We start from the raw sequence: 25,914 nt of genomic DNA on the forward strand, positions 1-25,914 counted from the left end.
TTATCATTATTCAATTAATTGTTAATTTTTCCAAAAATGTATTATTATAACATTTTTATTGATAGAAAATTATTTTAAATTAATATTAATTAATTGTTATTTATTTTTCGTTATTAATTATTTTTCATTAATATTTAAAATTAATTATTAATTATTTTGTTACAATTAATTATAATATTTATATTAAATAAATATGTACAAAAATTTTTTTTTCTAATTAATTGATTCGAGAAATTTAAAATCCAAAAATGTATGGCTTAAAAAATTTTTAATAAAAATTAATATAGCAAATCAAAATTTTTCCAAAATTAGACTTGGAACAAATTTTATAAAACAAATTTTTTCGCAAATTTGATTTTGAAAAAAAATTAATTCCAAAATGTAAATTTTCAATTTAAAAAAAAGAATAAAAAAAATTTTTTTTGACAATTTTTGTATAAATAAATAAATAAAATGAAAAAATTTATATCAATTTTAAAAAATTAATTTTTATAATAATATATTTTGAAATAGATTTAAAAAGAAATTTTTTAGGTAATATAAGAAATTTAACAAAAATATTTAAAAGACATATTATCACTTTGACAAGTTTACCTTTAATAATTTTTTATATTTGAGTAAATTTTTTCAAAATTTAAAAAAAAATTTAATTTTGATATTTTTATTTTAAATATAAACGCGATATGAAAAAAGAGACCTAAGAAGCAAACGATTTATAGGTTATGTTTACGACAATTTTAATCTTGATTAAAATTTCCTTTTTATTCGCATGTAAAATGTAAAAGGGAACCTTTAATAATCAAGAGATTAAATAATCGTAAACATAACCTAAAATTTGATTCGTTTGCTTCTTAGATCCCTTTCTTTATATATTGAGTCACATATATTTTATAAAATAAATTACATATTTATTTATATATATTATAAAAAAACTATATAAATTGAAAAAATTGAAAAACACTCTAAAAATAAAACTTTTGTTTAAAAAATTACATTACAAGAAGAAATGTCAAATTTTCTACAAAATTTTTGTTTTTTAATATTAATCATAAACCATAAAGTTTTCTCTCTATATTATCTCAAAGAAATTTCCATATAAGGAAATCAAATTCGGAGCCAGTGATCACGTGACACGATTGAAGCGCCACAGGATTCAAGTGGCGATTCAGTGAATTTCAATAAAGTGACGAGATATCCCCTCACATTTCGCAGTGCTTCACATTGCTTTTTGGTGAAAAAAAAAAAATTTTTTTCTTTTGTGAAAAGTGCCCGGTTTTATATATTTATAAAAATTCAACTGTAAATCTCCTAGAGATTCACAATGGTAAGTATTTTTATTTCAATTTTTTTAAAATCAATATTCAATACAAGAATTATTTATTTTATTTTCTAAGAATTATTTTACTTCCTAAGAATTTGTTTGTGACAATGATTTTTCATATTCTCTTTACGCACGTGTTTGCTTGTTTTATTTCTAATGATATAGTGAAAATAATCATGTTTATACAAATATTCATATAAGATTGAAAATAATTTTCATCTTCTATTGTTAATATTCAATTATTTACTCAGAGAAAATGATTTTTATTGCTTCAAATTATACATTTGCTTTTTGGAGCATTTTCATTATTTTGAGGTTGGTTGACACTATATTTAACCGGAAAAATATTTTTTTTTAAACAATTTTTCTTTTGATATTTATAATGAAAATTGGAATTTTAGGTTAATTTACTTTTTTTCGATTATTTTTTACGACCTTGATTTTGCTTTTGTTTAATTATTTTTTTTTATGAATTATATTTTTATATTATTATAAGCGGTTTCTCACTTTACAGTTTTTCAAAAAAAAAAAATAATAATAATAAAAAATAGAAAATAATTTTGTCAATTTGCAATTTTTAACAGTTTTCTTTTTTGAAACTTTCTATTACATTTTTTTCGGCTTAGAACATAACCTTAAAAATGATCCTTGACAATCTTTTTCAATAAAATTTTAATATTACGAGATTATTTTTGAATAAAATTTTAAAACATTAGTATTTTAATCTGAAAAAACAATTTATGCTTTTTGTTATTAACCTTCAAATTATAAATAATTTATTAATCAAAAAAGGCCTTTTTTGATTAATAAATTAGTGAAAAAAATATTTATCTGATTAAAATACAAACATTATTGGTACAAATATACATAATTTATTTAATTCAAACAAAAAATTATTTGGTTCAATTAAATATTTATATTTATATTTATATTTAATTCAAAATCATAAATCAATTCAAAATCAAATAAAATTCAATTATTTTTAAAAATTTCAATTCAAAATCTTAAAATTCAAAAAAATTTCTCGACTTTTTTTTGGAATATAAATCGACTAAAACGACTTTTTTTGTGCCTTTAAGTCGATCCGAGGCCTGAAATTTTTATGGTGCAAAATTTTTTAGTATAAAATTTGTTTTTAAAAAATAATAGTTTTTGAATATTTCTAGATAAAAAATGTTTTTTGGAATTTTAAAATTAAATTATTTAAAAAATGTTTTAATTTTTCCTAAATATTATAATTTATTTTTGTACTGAACTAGCAAAATTAAGCACAAAATATAATTTTGAAAAATATTAATTTTTTTTTAAATATTTGTGAATTAAAAAATCGTTGTTTTGAATTTAAAATTTTTTAAACTCAAAAACTCTACTTTTTTCGAAATTTTTGTTTGACATGTATTTTTTTAAAAAGGTTTTGCTTTCTTTTTTTTTGTTTGTATTTCTATTTAGCAACTTTGGAAAACTTTTAAAATTTGATTTTTTTCTTCGCAATATAGGTTTCGTTAAATCCTGTAAGGATTTTAAAAACGAATGCCGAAGAGGAGAAGGCAGAGACGGCCCGTTTGGATTTATTCGTTGGCGCAATTGCAATTGGCGATCTTGTTAAATCCACTCTTGGTCCAAAGGGTATGGACAAAATTTTAGTCGCTCACGGTCGTTCAGCAGGCGATGTTCAAGTGACAAATGATGGTGCAACAATTTTGAAAAATGTCGGAGTCGATAATCCAGCGGCAAAAATTCTCGTCGACATGTCCCGTGTTCAAGACGATGAAGTTGGCGACGGAACAACATCCGTTACAGTTCTTGGTAAAATTTTAAATTTCCAATAAAAAAAAGGAATTAAAAAAAAGAATATTATTTAAATTTATTTTTTTCAAAGAATTTGATTAAAATATTATTGAAAAAAAAAATTAATTTAAAATAAAAATTTTTTGAAATAATTGAATTTCAGAAGATTTTTAATTAAAATTTTAAATTAATTTAATTTTGAAGAGTTTGATTTAAAAATTTAATAAATAATTGAATTTTAGGAGATTTTCAATTGAAACTTTTATAAATTTGAATTAATGAAATTTCTTTTTAGAAATTTCAGATAATAATTGAATTTTAAAGAATTTTCAACTGAAATATGTTCTAAATAATTGAATTTTGATGGAGTTACAGTTAAGATTTTTAGAAATAATTGCATTTTTTGAGATTTCAAAAATTATAATTTTTGCTGTAAATATAAACATTAATTGAAAAACGATTTTAATAATTGAATTTTTGAAAAATTGTATCCAAACTATTGAAATAATTAATTAAACAAAAATAATTATATAGATAAAAATTTGGAAAAAAAATTTTCAATTAAATTAACTGCAATTAATTATTCAATCACTAATTGAATTTGAAAGAGTTCGAGTTAACATTTTTTTTTAAGTAATGAAATTTTACAAGATTTTAAATTGAAACTTTCATAAATTTTAATTGATGAAATTTTTTTTTTTACAAACTTTAAAGAATAATAGAATTTTAGAGTATTTTTAATTAAAAAAACTTTTTATTTCTCTGAATTGTTGAAAAACTGTATTAAAGTAATTTAAAAAAAAATTAATTAATGAAGAATTTTAAATATAATTTTTATAAATAATTGAATTTTAGAGAATTTTCAATTGAAAAATGTTTTAAAAAATTCAATTTTTGATTTTTGAAATTTTCAATAAAAAATTTTAGTAAATTTGAAAAATTGAAATTTTTTAAAAATAATATATAAACAAAAATTTAATTTTAAAGAATTAATAATTAAAAAACGTTTTTGAAATTGAATTTTTGAAAAACTTGATTAAAGTTATTATAGAAATAATTAATTTAAAAAGAAATGGAAGTTAAAAATTTAAGAAATAATTAAGTTTTGAAAGAGCAATAGTTAAAATTTTTGTAACTAATAATTGAATTTGAGAAGATTTTTAATGAAAATTTTCGTAAATTGAAATTTCTTTAGATAATTTATAAGCTTTAAACAATAATTAAACTTTGAAGAATTTTTGAATTAGAAAATGTTTGAAATAATTAAATTTTCGAAAATATTGATTAAAATTATTAAAATTAAATTATTCAACAACTTTAATTTTAGATAGAAAATTTAGAAATAATTGTATTTTAGAAGAGTTTAAGTTAAAATTTTTCGAAATAATAATTGAATTTCAGGAGATTATTGAAACTTTAATTTTGAATTGATGAAATTTTTTTTGAAAAACTTTAGACAATAATTAAATTTTAGTGGATTTTTAATATTGAAAATTGTTTAAAAATCATGTGATTTACGAAGAATTTGTTTTAAATTATTGAAAATAATTAATTTTGCATACAATTCAGGTTAATATATATTTTTTTAATCAATTTAAAAAAATAAAAAAAAGTCGTATAATCCGAGACCTGTTATTGAAAACTTGAAAAAATTTTCATTAGGATCAGGGAAAAAATTGTAATTTTAACTGAAAATCAGGGAAAAACAAAATAATATTTTTCTGTCAATCCTGAACAATTTTCGTTAATTTTTTTTTTATCATTTTATTTATTTTTGTTTTATTGTAGCTGCCGAATTATTGCGAGAGGCGGAAAAATTGATTGATCAAAAAATTCATCCACAAACAATAATTGCTGGTTGGCGAATGGCCGTTGAAGTTGCACGTACAGCGCTTCAAAATGTTGCTTCTGACAATTCAGCTGATCACGAACGTTTTCGCGAAGATTTAATGAATATTGCACGAACAACATTGAGTTCAAAAATTCTCTCGCATCATAAGGAGCATTTCAGTAAATTGGCTGTCGATGCAGTGACACGTCTCAAGGGTTCGGGTAATCTATCAGCAATTCAAATCATCAAGAAACGTGGCGCAACACTCGCTGATTCTTTTCTTGACGAAGGATTTTTGCTGGACAAAAAACCCGGTGTTCATCAGCCGCAAAAAATCAATGACGCCAAGATTCTTATTGCAAACACTCCCATGGATACCGACAAGATTAAGGTAAAATTATAGAAAAAGAAAATTCTTTACAAAATTTAGAAAAAATTCTTCTCTATAGTGAATTTTAATATATTTTATAGTTTATAATTATTTTTTTTATAATAAAAATTATAATTTTTTGTAGGTTTTCGGCTCGAGAGTTCGTGTTGATTCAATGGCGAAAATCGCTGAATTGGAATTGGCTGAAAAAGAAAAGATGAAGGTAATTAATAATTATTCTTTTTTTTTTGAAAATTAAATTAAAAAAATTTTTGAAATTGTATTTTAATAGTGAAAAATCAATTTTTACTAAATATTAAAAATATAGGTATTTATTTACCTTTTTTTTCAAAGAAATATCGAAAATATGAAAGAAGAAGGAGAAAAAGAAGACAAGTATTTAATAATAATTTAATATTCCAGGATAAAGTAGAAAAGATTTTAAAACACGGCTGTAATGTTTTTATAAATCGACAATTGATTTACAATTATCCCGAGCAATTGTTCGCTGACGCCGGTGTCATGGCCATTGAACATGCAGATTTTGATGGTATTGAACGTCTCGCCCTTGTTACTGGCGGGGAAATTGTCAGCACTTTTGACAATCCCGAATTGGTTGCACTTGGAAAATGCAAAACCATCGAACAGGTATAAATAAAAAATATAAAACTAAATACAAAAAATACAAAATGCAAAAATTAAAAATACAAAATACATAAAATGAAATTAAAAGAATAAAAAAAAATGCAATAAATAAAAATACAAAAACTAAATAAATACAAAAATTTAGAATACAAGAATACAAAATACAAAAAATTAAAAATATAAGAATACAAAAATTAAAAATGCAAAAATACGAAAAATGAAATACGATTTCGGTCGATTTGCAGGTGATGATTGGTGAGGACACTCTTTTGCGTTTTTCGGGCGTTCCTCTTGGAGAAGCTTGCACTGTTGTAATTCGAGGAGCAACTCAGCAAATTCTCGATGAAGCCGATCGTTCTTTGCACGATGCACTTTGCGTTCTTGCCGCAACTGTTCAAGAATCGAGAATCGTTTACGGAGGCGGTTGCAGCGAAATGGTGATGGCTTGCGCTGTTATGAGAGCCGCTGCAGCAACACCAGGAAAAGAGGCTGTTGCAATGGAAGCTTTCGCTAGAGCATTGTCCCAATTACCAACTGTTATTGCCGATAATGCGGGTTTTGATTCCGCACAATTGGTCAGCGAACTCAGAGCTGCTCATAATTCCGGAGCATCCACCATGGGTTTAAGTATGTATTTAAAAAAGACTTTTAATTTTATTATTTACCTTTTAATATTATATAAATATTAAGGGACCGCTGAAATTTCAATTTTTCAAAATTAAGGTTCTTTAAGGTTGTTAATTTTTTTTTTCCAACAATATTGAATATTTCAAACTGTAATGTACTATGGGAAATTGAAAAACAATTAATTCATTAATAATTTTTGAAAAAAAACTCGAAATTTTCAAAAACTAAAATTTTTAACTTCTGTCACAATTTTTATTATTTTTTATTGCAGATTTTTTTATACACTTTTTTATGATTTTGAAAAATCAATCGTATGGATTTTGAAAAAATTGTCAAAAATTACCTACTTTTTTTTCACAACAAGACCAATTATTTTTTTGTTTAAATTTTATCAATTATTCTTTAAAAATTGAAATTTTTCCACAATTTTTATTGTTTTTTTAGGAGCAATTTTTTTTAGGTTCTCTTCTCGATTCTGAACAATCAATCGTTTGGATTTTTAAAAATTTTAATATTTTCAAAAAATATAATTTCTAAAATGGTTAAAAATTATTTTTAAAAATTTTTTTAATAAATTACAATAATTTTAGATCCGAAATAATGCCAGAAAAAAAATTGACACCCCTTAACAACATTAATTTCGATGAGTTGAAATTTCACCTGTCCCTTTTTTTAGACCGTAAAATTAAGTTTTTTCTTAAATTCTCACTTTTTTCAGTAAATTTCTCAAATTTTCTTCTTTTTACAAACCTGATAAAATTATTGATTTTTCCCTCAAATTATTGTTTTTTTTTATTTTTATTTTTGAATTCCTAAAATAAGCTATTTTTCTAAATTTCTTCTTTTCTGAGATTTTTTATTTTCCTAAATTTTCGATTTTCTGTTCATTTTTTAAAAAATTTTATTTTTTAAAACAAATTTTTCCTCAAATTTTCCTTTTTTGATTCCTTGATTGAATATCTAAAGTTTATTTATATATATATTAATTTTTTTACAAACGGAGACCAAAATTCTCTTTTTTTAAGAATTTCGAAAATTTTCCTTTTAATTGTATTTTTTATTAAAAAATTTTTTTTTTGTTTTTGATAAATAATAACAATGCTTTGATTAAACATTTAAGCGCGAATTTTAATTGGGGCGAGAATAAAATTAATTAAACGAGAATTCTGTTGAATAAAAATTTATTTAAATTAAAATTAAATTTAATAAAAATATTAATATTTAATTAAAAAAAATATATGAATTTTTTAAAATAATAATTCTGTTAAATATGAATTTAATTAAATTAAAATATTATAAAATGTATAAAATTATGGAAATTTTGTTGAATATAAATTTTTAAATGAAAATTTGACAATTTTCCAGCACTACTAATTTATGATACTAAAGTTGACAATGTTTAAGACGGTCATATTTATGTGTAATTTAAATTCTAACGAATTTAATTGAATAAATATTTTATTTCTATTAATTATTGTTATTTGATATTAAAAATAAATTTTAATAATTTTAATTATTTTTAATTTTTAATAATAAGAATAATTGCATTAGAATTTATCAAGAAATTTTATATCTAGATAAAATTTCAAAAATTTTAGGTTTTTAAAAAATTATTAAAGTTAATCTTTTAAAAAAAATGTCAAGTCTGATTTATATGCAAATTGTTTATGAATTCAGAATTTTGATAAAATTTGTCATTTTTTCAAAATAAGATACTTCAATTGAAAATTGGTGAATTTTTAACCTAAAATTATTTTTAAATAATAATTGAATTTATGAACAACTTGATAAAAATTATGTAAATTTGAATTGATGAGGACTTTTTTAAAAGAATTTTAGTCAATAATTGAATTATTGAGAAGTTTTAATTGCAAAATGTTTTAAATAATTGAATTTTCAAAGAATTTCATTAAAATTATTAAAAATAATTTCGCAAATACAATTTTTACATGTATAAATTTTCAAATTAATTGAGTTTTGGAAGAACTACAGTTTGTACTAAAAAAAAAAAAAAAATTCATATAATAACTTGTGACAAATATTGAAATTTTCTCTTTTTGCAAGTTTTCGTTGCTATTTGGACTTTACCCTATAAATATTGTTTATTTCTTTATTTTAATTTTTTTATTTTCTTATTTTTCTACAGACATGGAACGAGGTGAAATTGGATGCATGAAAAAACTTGGCATCACTGAATCATGGGCTGTAAAAAGACAAGTGCTATTGAGTGCAAGCGAAGCGGCAGAAATGATTCTTCGCGTTGACAATATTATGCGCGCAGCACCCAGAAAGCGCGTCAAGGACCGTGGACGTTGTTAATTTACGTTCAATTACAACTTCATTATTTTTTTTGCATTTTCACTGCTGCTTTTGTTTCTTATTATTTTTTTATTAAATCAAAAAAAAATAGTATTGTCACGCTAATGCTCGTAAGAATATTGTTTATATGAAATACTGTTAAATTGCATTTTGGTGAATTTTTCTTGCAAAATAATTTGTTCAAAGTCTCTTTGAACATTTTATTTTGAGGAATGATCTTAAAAAAGAAGAAGAAGGAGAAGAAGAAGAAGAAGAATTTATAAAAAAAAAACAAAATAACAAAAATAAAATAAGATCATTCACCAAGATGCAATATATTCAGAATTTTTAATAAGCGTCTCTTTTTATAACAAAAGAAAAAAAACACAATTTAATATTAATAAATACTTGTACCGTTGAATTATTGTCTTTATTTTTTGCCCCTTATTTTCTTTAATTTTTTGTCACTTGATTTACGTTTCAAATTTTCCGACTTTCATTCAAGTTTCAAAGTTTACGAATTTCAATTTCTTCTAATTTTAATTGATTTAAGTTTCAAATTATCAGAATTTACAATTTGTCCAAATTTTAGTTGATTTAATTAAGTTTAAAAATTATTCAAATTTTAATTGATTTGTAAATTTCGAATATATAAAAATTCGAACAATTGAATATTAGGTGAAGTGGAAATTTTGTATATTCAAAAATTCAAATCACTTAAAATTTTGTTTGAATTGTTGTTTAATTTAAATTGTTTTTTAAAAGAAAAATTCTTACGCTTCAAAAAAAGATTTACAAGGTTTTAATAAAAAAAATTTGCCATAAATATTGTTTTCTTTTTTTTTTTTTTTAATACACATAACAATTTCATTACAGACTTAACATAATTAAATGCCTTAGCCATGTGTTTAAATACTTTTTTATTTTTAATTTTTGTTTTTTTTTTTTACTAAAAACGCATTCTATCAATTTTATAAAATATACTAAACTGTTTTTTTTTTGTTCTCAATACTGTGGTATTTTTTTAATATAATTGTGGAAGGAAAGTGTAAAAAAAGAAGATTAAAAAATAAAAGTAAAAAATAGGAGATATTTTCATAGAATGAAAATCGTGATTTTTTTTTGGGTAAAAACAAAAAAACAATTACAATTCCTCGATTTCGATGTCTTTGCTAGAGCCCTTAAAAAATTGATGACAACGACAATGTAAAAAAAAGAAAATTTACCTCCTCAAATTAATCTAAATTTACAATTATAAATAGCAATAGCAAAAAAAAATTTGTTCTCAATTATAAAAATTCTCACGTGAATAAATGCTTTTTTTTTATTCATTCTCTCATATATACGAAGCGACGTCAATATTAAATTTCAAAAAGGCTTTTTTTCGTTTTTTTTTCTTCTATCTACAAAGGTAACTTTTCTCTCTTTTTTTTAATATAATTAATTTTAGAGAACTATTTTTTCTGTCTTTTTTTTTTTAGTAGGCGAAACGCAATTTTGTGTCGTAACCAAGTTTATCGAGATTTGGCGTACATGCATAATTAATCATTGGTGGTGGTCCACACATGAGGACAATTGTGTCCGACGACGGTGGGAACATATGTTCGGATATCATTTCAGCGCTAATGTGACCCGTACTGTAATTCCAACCTTCGCTACTTGTATCGAGTGTGAACCAAAGTTTAAAACGATCAGAATTTTTTTTCGCAATTTCCTCAAGTTCTTTTCGTAGAAGAATATCCTTTTCGGTTTGATTGGCGAACAAAAGTGATGCCTGCGTTTGATCCTTTGGATCCTTGATCATTGCACGAATCAATTGTAACATTGGCGTTATTCCCGTTCCACCAGCCAACATGACAACCTATAATCAATTTTTTTTTTCAATAATTATGATGTTGATATAACTGAAAAAAAAATTTATTTGATTCAAATAATCGATTACTTGACTATTATCAAATAAATATTTATTTGGATCAAATAATTATTATTTGTATGAAATAATTATTATTTGAGATGGTATTTGTTTTAAATACAGAAATTATTGGTTCAAAGACAATTTATTTAATTTAAATAAAAAATTTTTTGGTTCATGTAAATATTTATTTGATAATAGTCAAGTAATCAAGTATTGGAATTAAATAAATTTTTTTTTCAGTGTAGGTTTCAAAAAATGTTTAAGGCTTTTTTCAATAATAAACATAAAAATAAAATATAATAATAAAATAATATAATATGATAATAAATAACCTTTAACTTTTATTGAAACCCGTCAACATCATAATTATTGAAATTTATACAAGTTTTGAAACATTAAACAACATTTCTTTGATATAAATTTTTTTTATAATATTCTATATTATTTATGAAAGAATTGAAATAAAGTTAGTTTGTATTTTTAAAGAAAAAGAAGATTTAAATTTTTTAAAAAAGGCTTTGGTAAAATTTTTAATAATTCAATTAAAAATTTTTTTTAACAATTAGGAATTGCAATTAAATCAAAATTGAAAGTTTTTATGCGTAATCAATTTTTAATAATAATAATAAATAATTTTAAATTATTATGTATTATTATATTAGAATTATTATTAAAAATTTAAACGATTCAGAATTCTGTAGTATGGAAATAAAGAAAAAAGTTAATGCTGAGAAATTATCTTTTATTGCATTTGAATTTGGCACGGGTAAAATTTAAACCAATGAGAACGCTGAAAGTTCAAGTACGATAGTTGAAGTGGCGCTCAACAGAGGGCTTGTCACAATCTCTCTCACAAGCGAGATGCGGAGAGAATAGTATAAGTAGTCGTGGCGAAACAACGACAAAAGAAAACAAAAGAAACAATAAATCAATAATTAGTTTTTCAAATCAAAACACAGCAATAAATCCCATTTTTAATTTTGATAAAGATTTTTTTTGTAATATAGATTCAGTAAAAAATATATTAAAACGGCATAACAATAAAGTCTCGACAGGAATCGACGGGATTCCCAATATCGCGCTTAAAAAACTGTCTAATAGTATAATACGCGATTATGTAATAATATTTAACAATGCGCTAAATAATTCTTATTTTCCTAATAAATGAAAATTGGCAAGAGTGAAAGCACTCGAAAAAAAAGATAAAAACCCTGAACTCCTCAATAGTTACCGTCCTATCAGCTTGCTCTCAAACGTTGGTAAACTCTTCGAAATAGTAATAAACAAATCAATCACAAAAAATTGCAAGGAAAAAGGAATTATTCCCTACGCTCAGTTTGGTTTCCGACCCAGACATTCGACTATTCATGCAATCTCGAAGTTTGCTTCGGGTATTTGTTGGTCGTTAAATAAGGATAAATTTGTTGGCGCATGCCTAATCGACCTGGAAAAAGCATTCGACTCTGTTTGGCTTGACGGTCTGTTTTTTAAATTGCTTAAAAATGGGTTCCCGATTCACTTAATTAAAATACTATGGAATATACTCCATCAAAGAAAGATACAGGTTTTCAATAACAATGAGAGATCGAATTTGACCTTTAAGCTTCATGCGGGACTCTAACAGGGAGCGGTAAACTCGCCAATCTTATTTAATATTTACATATATGAAACATTGAACATGGCCGGGTTAAATACGAACTTAACATAGCAGGCTTAAATAAAACTGAGACGACAAAATCCATAGGATTTGCCGATGACATTGTTATTTTAATACACTTTGAGGTGTATTTTGTGCAAGAATTTGCAATAAAATAGTCTGCCTAAGAAAAATTAAATTTTTTTGGGAACATTTTTATGACATTATTTACCTTAAAGATGTAATATTGGACTTCCTCTACTTGTATCGAGGTGTCATTTTTTTTACACTTTTCGGTGTATTTTGTGCAAAAATTTGCAATAAAATAGTCTGCCTAAGAAAAATTGAAATTTTTTGCTTTTTGGCAACATTTTTATGACAATTTCAAAATTATTATCAGACGTATGTTGAGCTTTAAATGAAAAAAAATTTCTGGGCGCATGCCTAATTGATTTGGAGACGGCACTCGACACGGTTTGGTTGGATGGCCTTTTTTCAAATTATTAAAGAAAAAATTTCCAAACATTTAATAAAAATATTGTGGTTCACACTACGTGGAAAGATGATGTTTGTAGAAGATAAAGGTAAAAAATCAAATTTAACGTTTTCTCTGGAGCAAGGACTCCAACAAGGAGCAGTCAATTCTCCCATGCTATTCAGCATATATATTTGCGACCCGCTAAAGTCCTTTGGTCTATTGGACTCAGCGAATAAAAAAGCTATAGCCTTCGCCGATGATATTATAGCAAACGTAACAGGTAAATTTCCGCAAGAAGTACAAAAAGTATTACAGAATTTGTTCGACGACTTGCTGTTCTGTTTCGATACGTGGAGATTAAAATGCTATGTTAAAAAAAGCGAAACAATACTATTAAGACCGAATGTGAACAAAGTCCACAAAAATATTGTAGAGTCTGGAGGGAGCTTGAAATTAATACTCCTTCCGATCGAAACGTGTATTTAGAAAACAAAAGCACAGTAAAATATTTCGGTATGTGGCTTGATAGTAAATTGAAATTTAAACAGCACGTAAAAATTGCTGTAGAAAAGGGGAAAAAAGCTTATTTTACTGTTAAAAGTCTTTTTCACTCTAGACATCTAAACCCTAAAGCCAAAATCCTCTGTTACATGTTACTGGTCAGACCAGTAGCAACTTATTGCTGCCAGATTTGGTTTAATATCTCGCCCTCAACAATGTAAACGCTTCGAAAATTCGAGAGAGACTGTTTTAGAGCCTGTCTTCAAATGTACAGAAATCCAGAGTCAAATTTCAAAAAATTTTATAGCTGCAAAAAACTATACAATAGCGCAGAAATATCCAGAATAGATTGTTTTATAATAAAATTAATTAGAGACTTCAGAACTCATGCGGCAGATATGCGAGTGAACTCACTGATTTTTGGTCCATATTTTCCGAACCCGCTTTACTTTGAAAAATGTAGAAGATCAGGTTATATCCCTCCAGAAGCGTTTCCATATCTTGATGGCGAAGTATATATTAAAAATAAAGATAATATTCCCAGGATTCATCACACACACCGACATGCCTTTAATAAAAAATTCTAATAAAAGCAGATAATATTGGCTCAAATTGCAGATTTAGTACAAGTTTATCAGACGTCGATATAAAGTACAAACGAGATCTTAAATATCATTGGTGGTTGTCAAACTAAATTAATAATATTAAAAATATTTTATAGCCGTCACAAAAACATTATCAAAGCAAAAATGCAATATTGACAAGTGTGAAACCATCCTATTCAGATCGAAAGCCAACGAAGTTAGCGCCAAATACTCGAAAATATGGCGTAATGTTAAAATCGCGGTTGATAACAACGGAGATAATAGACTTCAACACAAAAGATGTGTAAAATACCTAGGAGTGTGGATGGATGAACAATTAAAGTTCACCAATTATATAAAAACAATGTTAAACAGAACAAGGGCTACTTTTTTAGTAATAGTAAATTATTCTACTGTAAAAAATTAGAAAAAAATGTTAAAATTTTGGGCTATGTTTTGTTAGTCAGACCCCACCTCACTTACGCTTGCCAAAACTAGTTTAACATAAGTGCAAGCGTTAGGTAGCAACTAAGGAGGTTCGAGTCCTCACAGATGCAGTGTACTCGAGCACGCAGCTTATTTTTTCAGTTCAAAATTAATTCAAAAATTGATAATTATTTGTCGACAAATCATATCGATATAATTATCACATGAAACACCTAACTCTGAACCAAGGAGTTTTAATGACATCTAATAGATGTCACTTTGCTGATAAAGTCGAATTCTTCAATTTCGTAATTTTCAATAAACAAATCGGGTCAAATTAATGACGGTAAAGTTAATAAGATTCTTAAAAAACTCAACATTATCGAAGATTCTTCAAGAGTTCCAAATCTTGTCGACACCAATGAACACGAAAAAACAACAAGGACCAATAGATCCCATAAATCAAGAAAATATTATTATGGCTTTAGGTCAATTCAAAATGGAAATAGAAAACAACACAGATTTCATAGCAAGGATAAATCAACAGGAGATGTTATTATAAAATCAAAGTAAAATAATTACAGATCTCCAAACCGAAAACCAAGAACAAAAAAAATGATATTGAAACTACAAAATCAACTTACACAAACCAAAAATGTTAACAGCAAAGCAGAATCAACCAAAGCGCTCCACGAAAACAAATCAACAGACAACAAAACATAGAAATCTCTTCTATCAAAGGAAAACAGCAAGAAAGTAACATCAACACCTAAAAAACAAAACCAATCTGCTTCGAAAAAAAGTGAAATCATTGAAACTATGGACTTCACAACACCACCATTCAATACGAAGAACCAACGTCCTCCACTAATTCAAGTAATTGGCCACTCTAGCCAGGTAAAAATTAATGCGATAAAAAAAATAACACAATTAATTTAGCAGGCTCATTTATGACAAAAAGAACGGGAGAAAACTCCCATGATATTAAGACAGAAAATCCCTTTTGAAAAATGAAAACATAAATTTATACTCAAACACGCCTAAATCAGAAAAATCAAAAGTTCCTTTTAAAACACATAGAAGGAGACTTCTCAGAAGTCGAAATTCTAAACGAATTGAAAAAACAAAATATTAATGAAGTAGAATTCATCAAAGTAGCGCGATATAAAACAAAAAAATCCATTGCAGAAAATAGAATCTTACCAATTTTCGTAGTTCATATCTCTGCAAATAGCAAATCAAATCATCTTGCAAATATTAAAATATCCAAAATGTCTCACCAATAATAAATGTATTGAAGCGACTGTAATAAAAATCAATCTTCCAGCATCCCAATCCCTCTACATAATTTCAATTTATGCGCCCGGTAACCAAAAGAAAGAATTTAAAAATTAACTAGGATCTCTCTTTAACGAATTAAATTTAGACGATCGAGATAATTATTATTTGATAGCAGGTGATCTCAACGCCAGACATCAATCATGGCAAAATAAAAAAAACAACCCTCGCGGATCTTCCTTAAAAAAATGGGTTGATAATAACTCAGTAAAATATAAACTAAATCTAATGAACTCCGATGAACCCTCCTACCCCGCAGGAGAATCTTACCTAGACCTCTGCTTAGCAGATTGCCGAATATGTAAAATTTAAAAATTTAACAAACAATATTATTCGATACCGATCACAATGCTCTAAAATTTAATATATCAATTTCAGATTGCACACAATTCGAATTTAACACACCAAAAGTAAATTACAATTTCGATAAAATAAATTGGCAAACATTTAACAAAGCAATCCTAAATGAAACAATAGAAATACCTAAAGATCGTAACCTCTCCATTGACTAAATAGATGAAGGCTTAACATTATTAAATACAGCAATATCAAAGGCAATAACTACAGCAGTACCAAACATAAAAAAAATCAACCAAACATCAAACCATATAAACAATAAAACTAAAAAACTACAGAAACTAACACAAATTAACGCACTCAGAAAAGCAGGTTATAAAAAAATTAACCTCTTCTATATGATTACCAAAAAAACTCTCTCAGCAATTAAAATTAAAAGTAAAGAAGAAAGTAGTAAAGTTATATCACAAAACTGAGAAAAAAACTTAAAAGTATACCACCAAATGACCCGACCAAATCACTTCCACAAATAAACAGATTATTTAGATCAAAAAAAACAATTACCAATTGATACACTAAAAATTCACAATTCAAAACAACACTTAATACATAAAGCTGACATACAGGCCTCAACACTTCACACAGACAATAACAATTTTTTCACAATATCAGACCCGATTGACAAGTTTAATTTATTAGGATCACATTTCGAAAACACACATACTCAAAACGATGATTTAGGTAAAAAGGGACACAAAACAATAATTAGCAAACATGTTGCTGTAATAAAAAACAAAATTCTATTTGAAAAAATAAACAACAACACAATAGTAACTTTTTCCAAAACTTTAACATCTGACAATCCCCAACAAAATGAAATTAATAACTTCTTCACCTCATATCTAGATCTGGCAAAAATATTCAGAAAACTAAACAACAAAAAATCAACAGACTTAGACAGGGTCCCAAACATAATATTGAAAAATTTACCACCAAGAATAATACTACAATATACAATTTTATTCAATAACGCACTTAACCATGGCTATTTTCCCAAAAGATGGAAAATTGCTAAAGTAATCGCTTTAAAAAAAGGTAAAGATTCTAGCGACCCTTCGAGTTACCGCCCTACAAACCTTCTTCCTAATATAGGGAAAGTTTTCGAAATAGTAATAAACAACTCAATATCTTCTTTTTGTGAAGAAAACAGTATAATCCCAAACGAACAATTCGGATTCAGATTTAAACACTCAACCATTCACGCCATCAATAAATTCACCTCGGACATATGCTGGGAAGTAAACTCAAACAATTGTGTAGGAGTGTGTTTTATAGACATAGAAAAGGCATTTGACACAGTATGGTTAGAAGGTCTTTTCTTCAAATTATCGAAAAAAAATTTTCCCTTTTACCTCATAAAAACCATATGGAACATGGTTTATGACAGAAAATTCACAATTACGGACGGCTCAAATTCATCCTCAAAAATATTTATCGTAAAAAATGGCCTGCAACAAGGAACAGTAAATTCACCTTTACTATTTAATATTTACACAGTCGACTTCTTAAAAGCGTTTAATCTTAACAACACCCATCATAAAAAAGCAATCGCATTTGCCGACGACTTACTATTATATTCGACAGGATCTAAAGTAACAGAAGTAAACAAGAATATACAAACTTTATTCGAAAATATTAAAGACTATTACTACACTTGGAAATTAAAGATTCTAACACGGACACGAAAAAAAACTGGAAAGCATTCCAGCTAAAAGAAAGCACTCACTCTAATATATTGATTCAACATAAACAATTAGTCAAATATTTAGGCATACAACTAATACAGACTCAAATATGATGAACACATATTTATACAACTTGATACAAAAAACACATTTAATGAATTAGCACACATGTTTTATTCGAAACACATACATAGAAAAATCAAAATTCTATTTTACTTATTACTAATAAGGCCTATTATAACATATGGTTGCCTAATTTGGTATAATATCTCACCAGCATCAATGGAAAAAATAAGACTTTTCGAAAGATACTGCCTTAGAACATGTCTTAATATGTTTAGAACACCTTATTCAAACCATAGAAAATACTACAAAAACAAACAATTAGTCGACAACGCTAACATCAACAGAATAGATACTCACATTCTCAGCCTTTGTAGAAAACACTTCTCAAAAGCATCTACATTAAAAGTAAATGATCTTATATCACACCTCTTCTATCCCCAACAATTATATTTTGAAAAAGCAGCACAAAAAGGCTTCACACATTGACTATTACATCAAAGCTCTGTCGTCTGGCTACATTCCACACGAGGCATTCACCTATTTTGATTTTAAAGGATATATACAAGATACAAACAACGTTCCTTACATGTATCATATCAAACGACACGCCATAGTCAGAACAATTACATACATACCCAAAAACAATTGTAATCCCAACGACGCTGAAATTAAACACTCCATAAACCTACCAAATTGCGATAAAAAAGAAACTATACAAAAAAGAAAAGAAAAATTCGAATGGCTCAACGAACAATTTTGGACTGAATAATCTAAATTAATATAATTCATTATTTTCCATTTTACCATATAATATTTTTAACAAAAATTATGTGACAGTTTTTATCTTTTTTTTAGTTTTATGATAGTACAATGTACATCAAAGTTATTTTTTCTGTCCATTAATCTTTAATTATACCTACAGCCTATTCCATAATAAAGTTGTTGTTTACAAAAAAAAGTGGCTAGGATACCGTGTTCGAAATGATAGTTAATAAATCCATAACCAAATTCACTTTCGATAACAAAATTATTCGAGATTCACAGTTCGGTTTTAGGTTCGGTCATTCTACAGTCTAGTGGCTAGGATACCTGGCTTGGTATCAGGCACAAGCACTCAACAGTTCACGCAATTTCAGAACTATTATCAGACGTATGTTAAGCTTTAAATGAAAAAAAATTTGTGGGGGCATGCCTAATTGATTTGGAGAAGGCATTCGACACGGTTTGGTTGGATGGCTTTTTTTCAAATTATTAAAGAAAAAATTTCCAAAACATTTAATAAAAATATTGTGGTCCACACTACGTGGAAGGATGATTTTTTTAGAAAATAAAGGCATAAAATCAAATCTAACGTTTTCTTTGGAGCAAGGACTTCAAAAAGGAGCAGTCAATTCTCCCATACTATTCAGCATATATATTTGCGACCCGCTAAAGTCCTTTGGTCTATTGGACTCAGCGAATAAAAAAGCTATGGCCTTCGCCGATGATATTATAGCAAACGTAACAGGTAAATCTCCGCAAGAAGTACAAAAAGTATTACAGAATTTGTTCGACGACTTGCTGTTCTGTTTCGATACGTGGATATTAAAATGCAATATTAAAAAAACGAGAACAATAATTTTAAGGGTAGGTCCTAGTAAGGCAGCACCATCTATATCGAAACTAAAATTTTGGATAATTATTTACAATATTTACTTGAAAGCAGGATAATAAAATACTTTTTCCTTTAGGATAATTGATTATTGTCAAGAAATAGATCAAGAAATATACCAGCTAAAACTTTTTTTGAGTTAAAATAATGAAAAAAAATTAATGACGATAAATTAAATATAAGCATATTTTTTTACGAAAACTTTTAAGATATTTTCTCGGAAATAACAAAAAAGAATGCAATTTTCATTTGGAGAATTAATAAACACTAAAAAATATACCAGCGAAGATTCACCAATTACGAAAATAATAAAAAAAACTTTTTTTTAACATAACGTTCTGCGTTCAGAGTGCCCCATCATCGTACAAACATTGGTGGAAATTCACCTCTAACGCGCGTATTTAGGGAAGCGAATAAAGCGAGCGAGATTGACTTTTTTGATGGAGCAAGTAACAAATTTCTAAAAACACTAGCGGATTACGTAAAAACCACATCTTAAAACTGTTCTTTAGATTGGATTACATCCATGACCTCTTTTTTTATTATGTAATACTTTTATTATTATTAAAGGGCATGTTATTTTTGTAAGCCTGTTTACATGTATAAATAAATAAATAACATATCGACACTATTTTTACTGTTTTTGACAGCCATTTGGTAGATAATAAATGTCACAAGTTATTTCGTTATTCTGCCAACAGGAGGAGATTGGCGCTGTTGCTAACAAATACAAATATATTATTTGCCAAATGGCTGTTAAAATCAGTAAAAATAGTGTCGATATGTTATATTAAAAAAAGGTTTTTTTGTTATTTTCGTGATTGGTGAATCTTAGCTGGTATATTTTTTAGTGTTTATTAATTCTCCAAATGAAAATTGCATTCTTTTTTGTTATTTTCGAGAAAATATCTTAATAGTTTTCGTAAAAAAATATGCTCATATTTAATTTATCGTCATTAATTTTTTATCATTATTTTAACTCAAAAAAAAGTTTTAGCTGGTATATTTCTTGACAATAATCAATTTTCCTAAAGGAAAAAGTTTTTTATTGTCTTGCTTTCAAGTAAATACTGTAAATAATTTTCCAAAATTTTAGTTTCGATATAGGTGGTGCTGCCTTACTAGGACCAGGCCTTAAATACTAGAATTACCAATTCGCCGAATTTTTATTTGCAAAAAATTTTTATAAAAATTGACCGCAACGACTTTATGTAAAATATACTGTTTTTTTTTATAAAATATAGAAATTTTATAATTTTTTTGGTTCTGTTTTTTTTAATCCAACTTTTACGGCTTGCTTTTTAATAAAACAAAAAATTGTAATTACCTTCTTTACGTTGTATTCAACGGGAGGTTCTTTCCTTAATAATTTAATTGTAAATTTGCCTTCGCCTTTATAAACAAGACGTCCAGATGGTCCTCGAAAATCAACAGTGTCCGAAACGGATAAATTTTCCAAATATTGAGACATTTTTCCCCCCTCAGGGAATTTTGGATGTACATTTTTGAAATATACCTGTGAAAAAAATAATTATTGAAAATAATTTTTTAAAAAAAGTTTGTATTCAGCAAATTTTGTAATAAAATAAGAATTTTTGTATAACGATAATTCAAATTTGATTTGTCGTTACACAGGCCTCGGATCGATTTTAAGGCACAAAAAAAGTTGTTTTAGTCGATTTATATTAAAAAAAAGTAGAAAAAGTCGATATTTTTTATTTTAACAAAATTTAATTGGTTAATGAATATTTTACTCTAAATAACTAATGTTTTATTTAAATAGGACAAATTTCTAAAAAAAATTCTTAAAGTTCCATTTTTATAATTTTTTTAAGCCTGATTTAAGCAATTTATTTGAATTAAAAATTTTATCATAGTTTTTAGTTTTGATGACCAAAAAAAATTTCAGGCAATACTTAATCAAGTTTTACAGATTTTTAAATGAAATTTTTTTTTTAAATAACAATTTTGGAAGAGTTAAAGTCGAAATTTTTGGAAATAATTGAATTTCCAGTGATTTTTAATTTAAAATTTTTGATGATTTCACTAAAAAACTTATTAAAAAATTGCAAACAATCATACAATAATTTGAAAACTTTTTAAGTGAAAAATGGTTTCAGATAGTTGAATTTTCGAAGAATATTATAAAAATCATTCAAAATAATTGCAAATAATTAAATTTCAAGTGATTTTAAATTAAAAATTTTTGGTAATTTTATTTGCTAATTTTTTTTAAAAATTATAAACAATTATTAAATTTCATAAAAATTTTAAATGAAAAATAGTTTAAAACAAGTCATATTTTTGAAAAAAGTCGTATAATCCGAGGCCTGAAAGGTGAATAAATTGAAATGAATTTTTTTTTTTTACTTTAACGACTAGATCAACGTATCCTTTATCGTCATCACTCGATACAGGCGTATAGGAACGAATAACAACTTCGTCGTTAATTTTTGCTGTTAAATGCACATGTTGACCAATTGGAAGTCCCAAAACATGTTCTTCGGATGGAAGGCCAAAACGAAATTTCCTCGTGTCATGACTAATAATTTCTTTTTTAATCAATGGAAGACTGTATTTAACTACAGGATCCTCTAAAAGTATTTTTTGTTTCTTATTTTTACCAGGTACATATAAGAGGTAAAGCTTTACTCCTATTCCTATAATAACAACTGCTCCAACTGCCGCCAAAACTGGTAAAACCTGTGAATTTGCAAAATTTGACATTAACTTCATAGTAAATTTTTTTTTTTTTTTAAATAAATGTCCGAACTTGTATATATCAAAATTTCTACTCTCGAAATCTGAATTAGTAAAAATATTTAACTAATTCCAATTAAATTTTTTTTTTAAATTAGTAAAAACAAAAATTTTTTTTTACTAATCTGCAAAAAAAAATATTGTTAAGAATAAATTCTTAATATTTATATTAAGAATTTTCCTTTTGAAATTAAGTAATATAAATTAAGTCATAAAAAAATTTCTGATAAGATAAAATGCCTTTTACGATATAGACAAACAACAGAATATTATAAAGTTCATCAGGTTAGATATATAATGAATATTATAAACAGATAAAAAAAAAATAAATGAAAAAAGTATAACTAGAATTTTCTCCAATATGAAAACTAGTTTCAAGGATTTTTATAGATTTTATTTATAAAATACTAAATAAATTCGAATTTATTGAATAATTTATAAAAATTTAGAACAAACAATTTTTATTACTTTTTGTATCAAAGAATTTAACTAATAAAAATTGTAAGTTTAATTTAAATCACTTAAATAGAAATAAAATTTTAATACCATTTATGATTTTTTTTTTTACTAAAATTGTACGTTTTATTAATTTTTAATTTTTCTTTAACTGAATTTTAATTCACAAAATATTTAATATCTCAAAAAATAATAATTTTATAATTATATATTTAATTTTTACATTAATAAATAATAAAATTATAATTGTATTATTTTTATTTTTATCAATAAAATAAAATTAATTTCTATTATTTTATTTTATAAAATATTTGAAAAATATAAAATTATAATTTATTAATCTAATAATAATTTTTATATATATTCTTTATTGTATTATAAAATCTTTAAATTTAATTAATATTTCTTTTTAATATTAATAATAATTTTTCGAGAACTTTCGCAGTTATGATGTTTGTTTATTGATACAGTTTATAATTTACTAAAAAATATTTCTTTTTATTTAAATTTAATATCTTTCTTCTTTTTCTATTATTTTTCACATTGAGTTACTTATGAATATCTTCTCTCTCTCTCTCTTTCTATTATTCTCGAAATTATATTTCTCGTAATACAAACCCATTTCTTCATTATGTATTAATATTTATTAATTAATAATTTTTCAAAATAATTTATTATAATTTTATATGTAAACTTTTGACTATTGAAATACCATTTCAAGCAGGAAAAAATATTTCGATAATATAAAGTGGACATTTTTTTTTAATCTTATTTTTAATAGTTGCGACATTTAAAAAAATTAATTTTTTTTTGTTGGATCACTTGATAAATTTTTTCCATAATTAAATAAAAATAAAAATATCTAAACTAATACCCATTTGAAATAATAAAAATTTAATTTAAAATTTACTAACTTAATTTTACTTTAAAAAAATATTAAAATGCGCAAATATAAAATATTTTAGCATTAAACATTATTACGTAAAATAGCAGAATGCAAAACGGTTTGAATTTATATAGATTTATTTTGAGGTTAGAATTCCAACAATGAGAATAGAATTTTTCTCATAAAAAAGCAAAATAATTGTCAATAATATTAATATATTTAAGAGAGGTAATTTAAATAAAATCAATGTTAAATCGAAAATAATTATGTAAATTGTAATTTATTATACATTACCAAAGATCTTGAACTTGTCATCGAAAAAACTAAGTTGCGCCCAAACCCAATTTTATACACACGTGGTCACGGTCACACTTTCTGTTTCTCTCTCTGTCTCTCTTTCTAGAGAAATTATTTCCGCGTGTGTATATATGTTGACGAAGGTCAAGATCGATAGAAATATACGAGATTCTAAATTTCTGAATAAAAATTATTTTTTAATTTTTCTAAAATAATGACAAAATTTATTCAAAAGGTGCGAAACTCGCACGATCAATGATGAAAATATACGTGAAAATTTCACCGCAAGGCATAATAATACTCATCATATATATAAAAGAGACTATAGAAAGCAGCAGAAGACGCCGGCAGCCAGGAACGGCTAGAAAATTTATTATTAGAACCATTTTCTAGGTGCACGTTTGTTATTTTAAAATAAAACAAAGTTAAATCCGGTGTATTATTAACGTTCGAACAAATTTAAACCGTTTAACATTTAAAATATTGCATTCATTAAAATAGCGACAAAAAAATTTAATTTTTTCAATAAACATTAATATTATAATTTTTATTTATAAATTCTTAATTATAATTAAATAAAATGCCTTTTATTATTTTAAATTCAGTAAATAAAAATTACAACAAAAAAAAAAATTGGAAAAAATGATCCAAATAGGTTATATAAATTTTTTTTCAAAATCAAGTAAATAATTGACTAATTATAATTATATATTATTCTAATTTACATAAATTATTTTTAGTAAAAAAAATATATTCCATTTCTAGGAAATGAATTTTCTTCGAATTTAGCGGGGAAAAAAATTCTCCCTCCTCTAGCGGGAAAAAGAAGAACTGTAATATCAGTGTAATTGTTTATCGTTTATAATTTTACGACCTTCGAACACAATTAAATTCAATGAGATATATATTATTCATGTTAAGAAAAATTAAATTTCAAAAGATTCTTAATAATTTAAAAAATTTAATACAGTTTCCCTACATTAATTAATGGGAAAAATATATAAGAGAAAAACAATTTATAACCTAAAAAAATTTATAACGAATATAGAATCTAAAATTAATATTTCGGGATTATATATTAATTATTTAATTTAAAATTGTTTCCACTTTGAGAAAAAAACTAGAATTTTTTTTTGAAGGAACAATTTTTTTTTAAATTTTTTTTAGAAATTTAATTTACATACCTCTGTATTCATCTTTCAAAATTAATCCTTATTCCTTGGATTTACAATATATTTTTTTTACAGTTTTTCTTATTATCTTTTCGTACAAATTCACTTTAAAAAAAAACAATAAAAATCGCAATACACTACAGCAATTGTTGTAAATAATAAATAAATAATGACATTTAATTGATTGTAAATTGAATAAAAAAAAATTAACGACTAAAATGGACGGCTGCGTTGACTGTACAACTAATATACGTGTGGGATAACTTAAGTTGATACTAAACGATGTAGGCTCATCTTTATCTCGCTTTTACATCGTTAAAAGTATTCGAGCGAGCAAAAGTTGAATTGAAAAACAATTCCCCACCATGTATACGTATGTCAGATGATATAAATGTAAATATTAAATTTTTTTTAAAACTCTGGTAACGTGATTATTCATATCTATATTTAAAATTCAAAATTATAATTACTACAAATGTAGAAAATACAGATTATTATTAACGTTATTATTCAAGAGTATATTAAATTTAATACTCTTTTCAAAAGAGAAAATTTTCAATTTTTCTTCGATTTTTAAAATTATTTTAACTGAGATATCGATTTAAAGTGGTGTAAATTTTTAAGGGACAATTTTTATTTAGAAAAATAATTTTTATAAAATAAATAATTAAAAAAACAATTTTTCAAACTAACAAATTTTTTTTAAATAATATAAAAAAAATTTGAAATGATAAATTTAAAAAGAAACAATAAAAAAAAAATTTTTTTTCTAATGATAAATGTAAAAAGAAGAGTGTGTATTGTAAAGAGTGGGGACTATTGCACA

The 25,914-nt window shown here is 25.0% G+C and overlaps 2 protein-coding genes across 4 annotated transcripts; one reads left to right on the forward strand and one right to left on the reverse strand.

The window, feature by feature from the left end:
• The first annotated feature begins 1,157 nt into the window (after positions 1–1,157).
• On the forward strand, positions 1,158–9,301 carry LOC127288876 (T-complex protein 1 subunit beta). Its single transcript, XM_051316579.1, has 7 exons — positions 1,158–1,324; positions 2,818–3,127; positions 4,898–5,331; positions 5,456–5,533; positions 5,734–5,958; positions 6,201–6,582; positions 8,729–9,301. Exons 1-7 carry the CDS (start codon positions 1,322–1,324, stop codon positions 8,899–8,901), a joined length of 1,605 nt encoding a protein of 534 aa, XP_051172536.1. The 5' UTR covers positions 1,158–1,321; the 3' UTR covers positions 8,902–9,301.
• Positions 9,302–9,970: 669 nt separating this feature from the next.
• Positions 9,971–25,402, reverse strand: LOC127288877 (NADH-cytochrome b5 reductase 3). 3 transcript variants are annotated; one of them, XM_051316581.1, is made up of 5 exons: positions 25,101–25,402; positions 23,914–24,095; positions 21,888–22,220; positions 20,845–21,033; positions 9,971–10,741 (listed from the first exon to the last, which is right to left on the reverse strand). In XM_051316581.1, exons 2-5 carry the CDS (start codon positions 23,932–23,934, stop codon positions 10,358–10,360), a joined length of 927 nt encoding a protein of 308 aa, XP_051172538.1. In that variant the 5' UTR covers positions 23,935–24,095; positions 25,101–25,402; the 3' UTR covers positions 9,971–10,357. The 3 variants fall into 3 exon arrangements, with proteins under 3 accessions (XP_051172538.1, XP_051172540.1, XP_051172537.1); XM_051316583.1 differs by lacking the exon at positions 23,914–24,095; XM_051316580.1 differs by lacking the exons at positions 23,914–24,095; positions 25,101–25,402 and having other exon boundaries at positions 21,888–22,268.
• Positions 25,403–25,914: the final 512 nt, after the last annotated feature.

Source organism: Leptopilina boulardi, unplaced genomic scaffold (assembly GCF_019393585.1).
Source record: "Leptopilina boulardi isolate dan_hultmark-lab unplaced genomic scaffold, ZJU_Lbou_2.1 LbouV2_396, whole genome shotgun sequence".
Classification (NCBI taxonomy): domain Eukaryota; kingdom Metazoa; phylum Arthropoda; class Insecta; order Hymenoptera; family Figitidae; genus Leptopilina; species Leptopilina boulardi.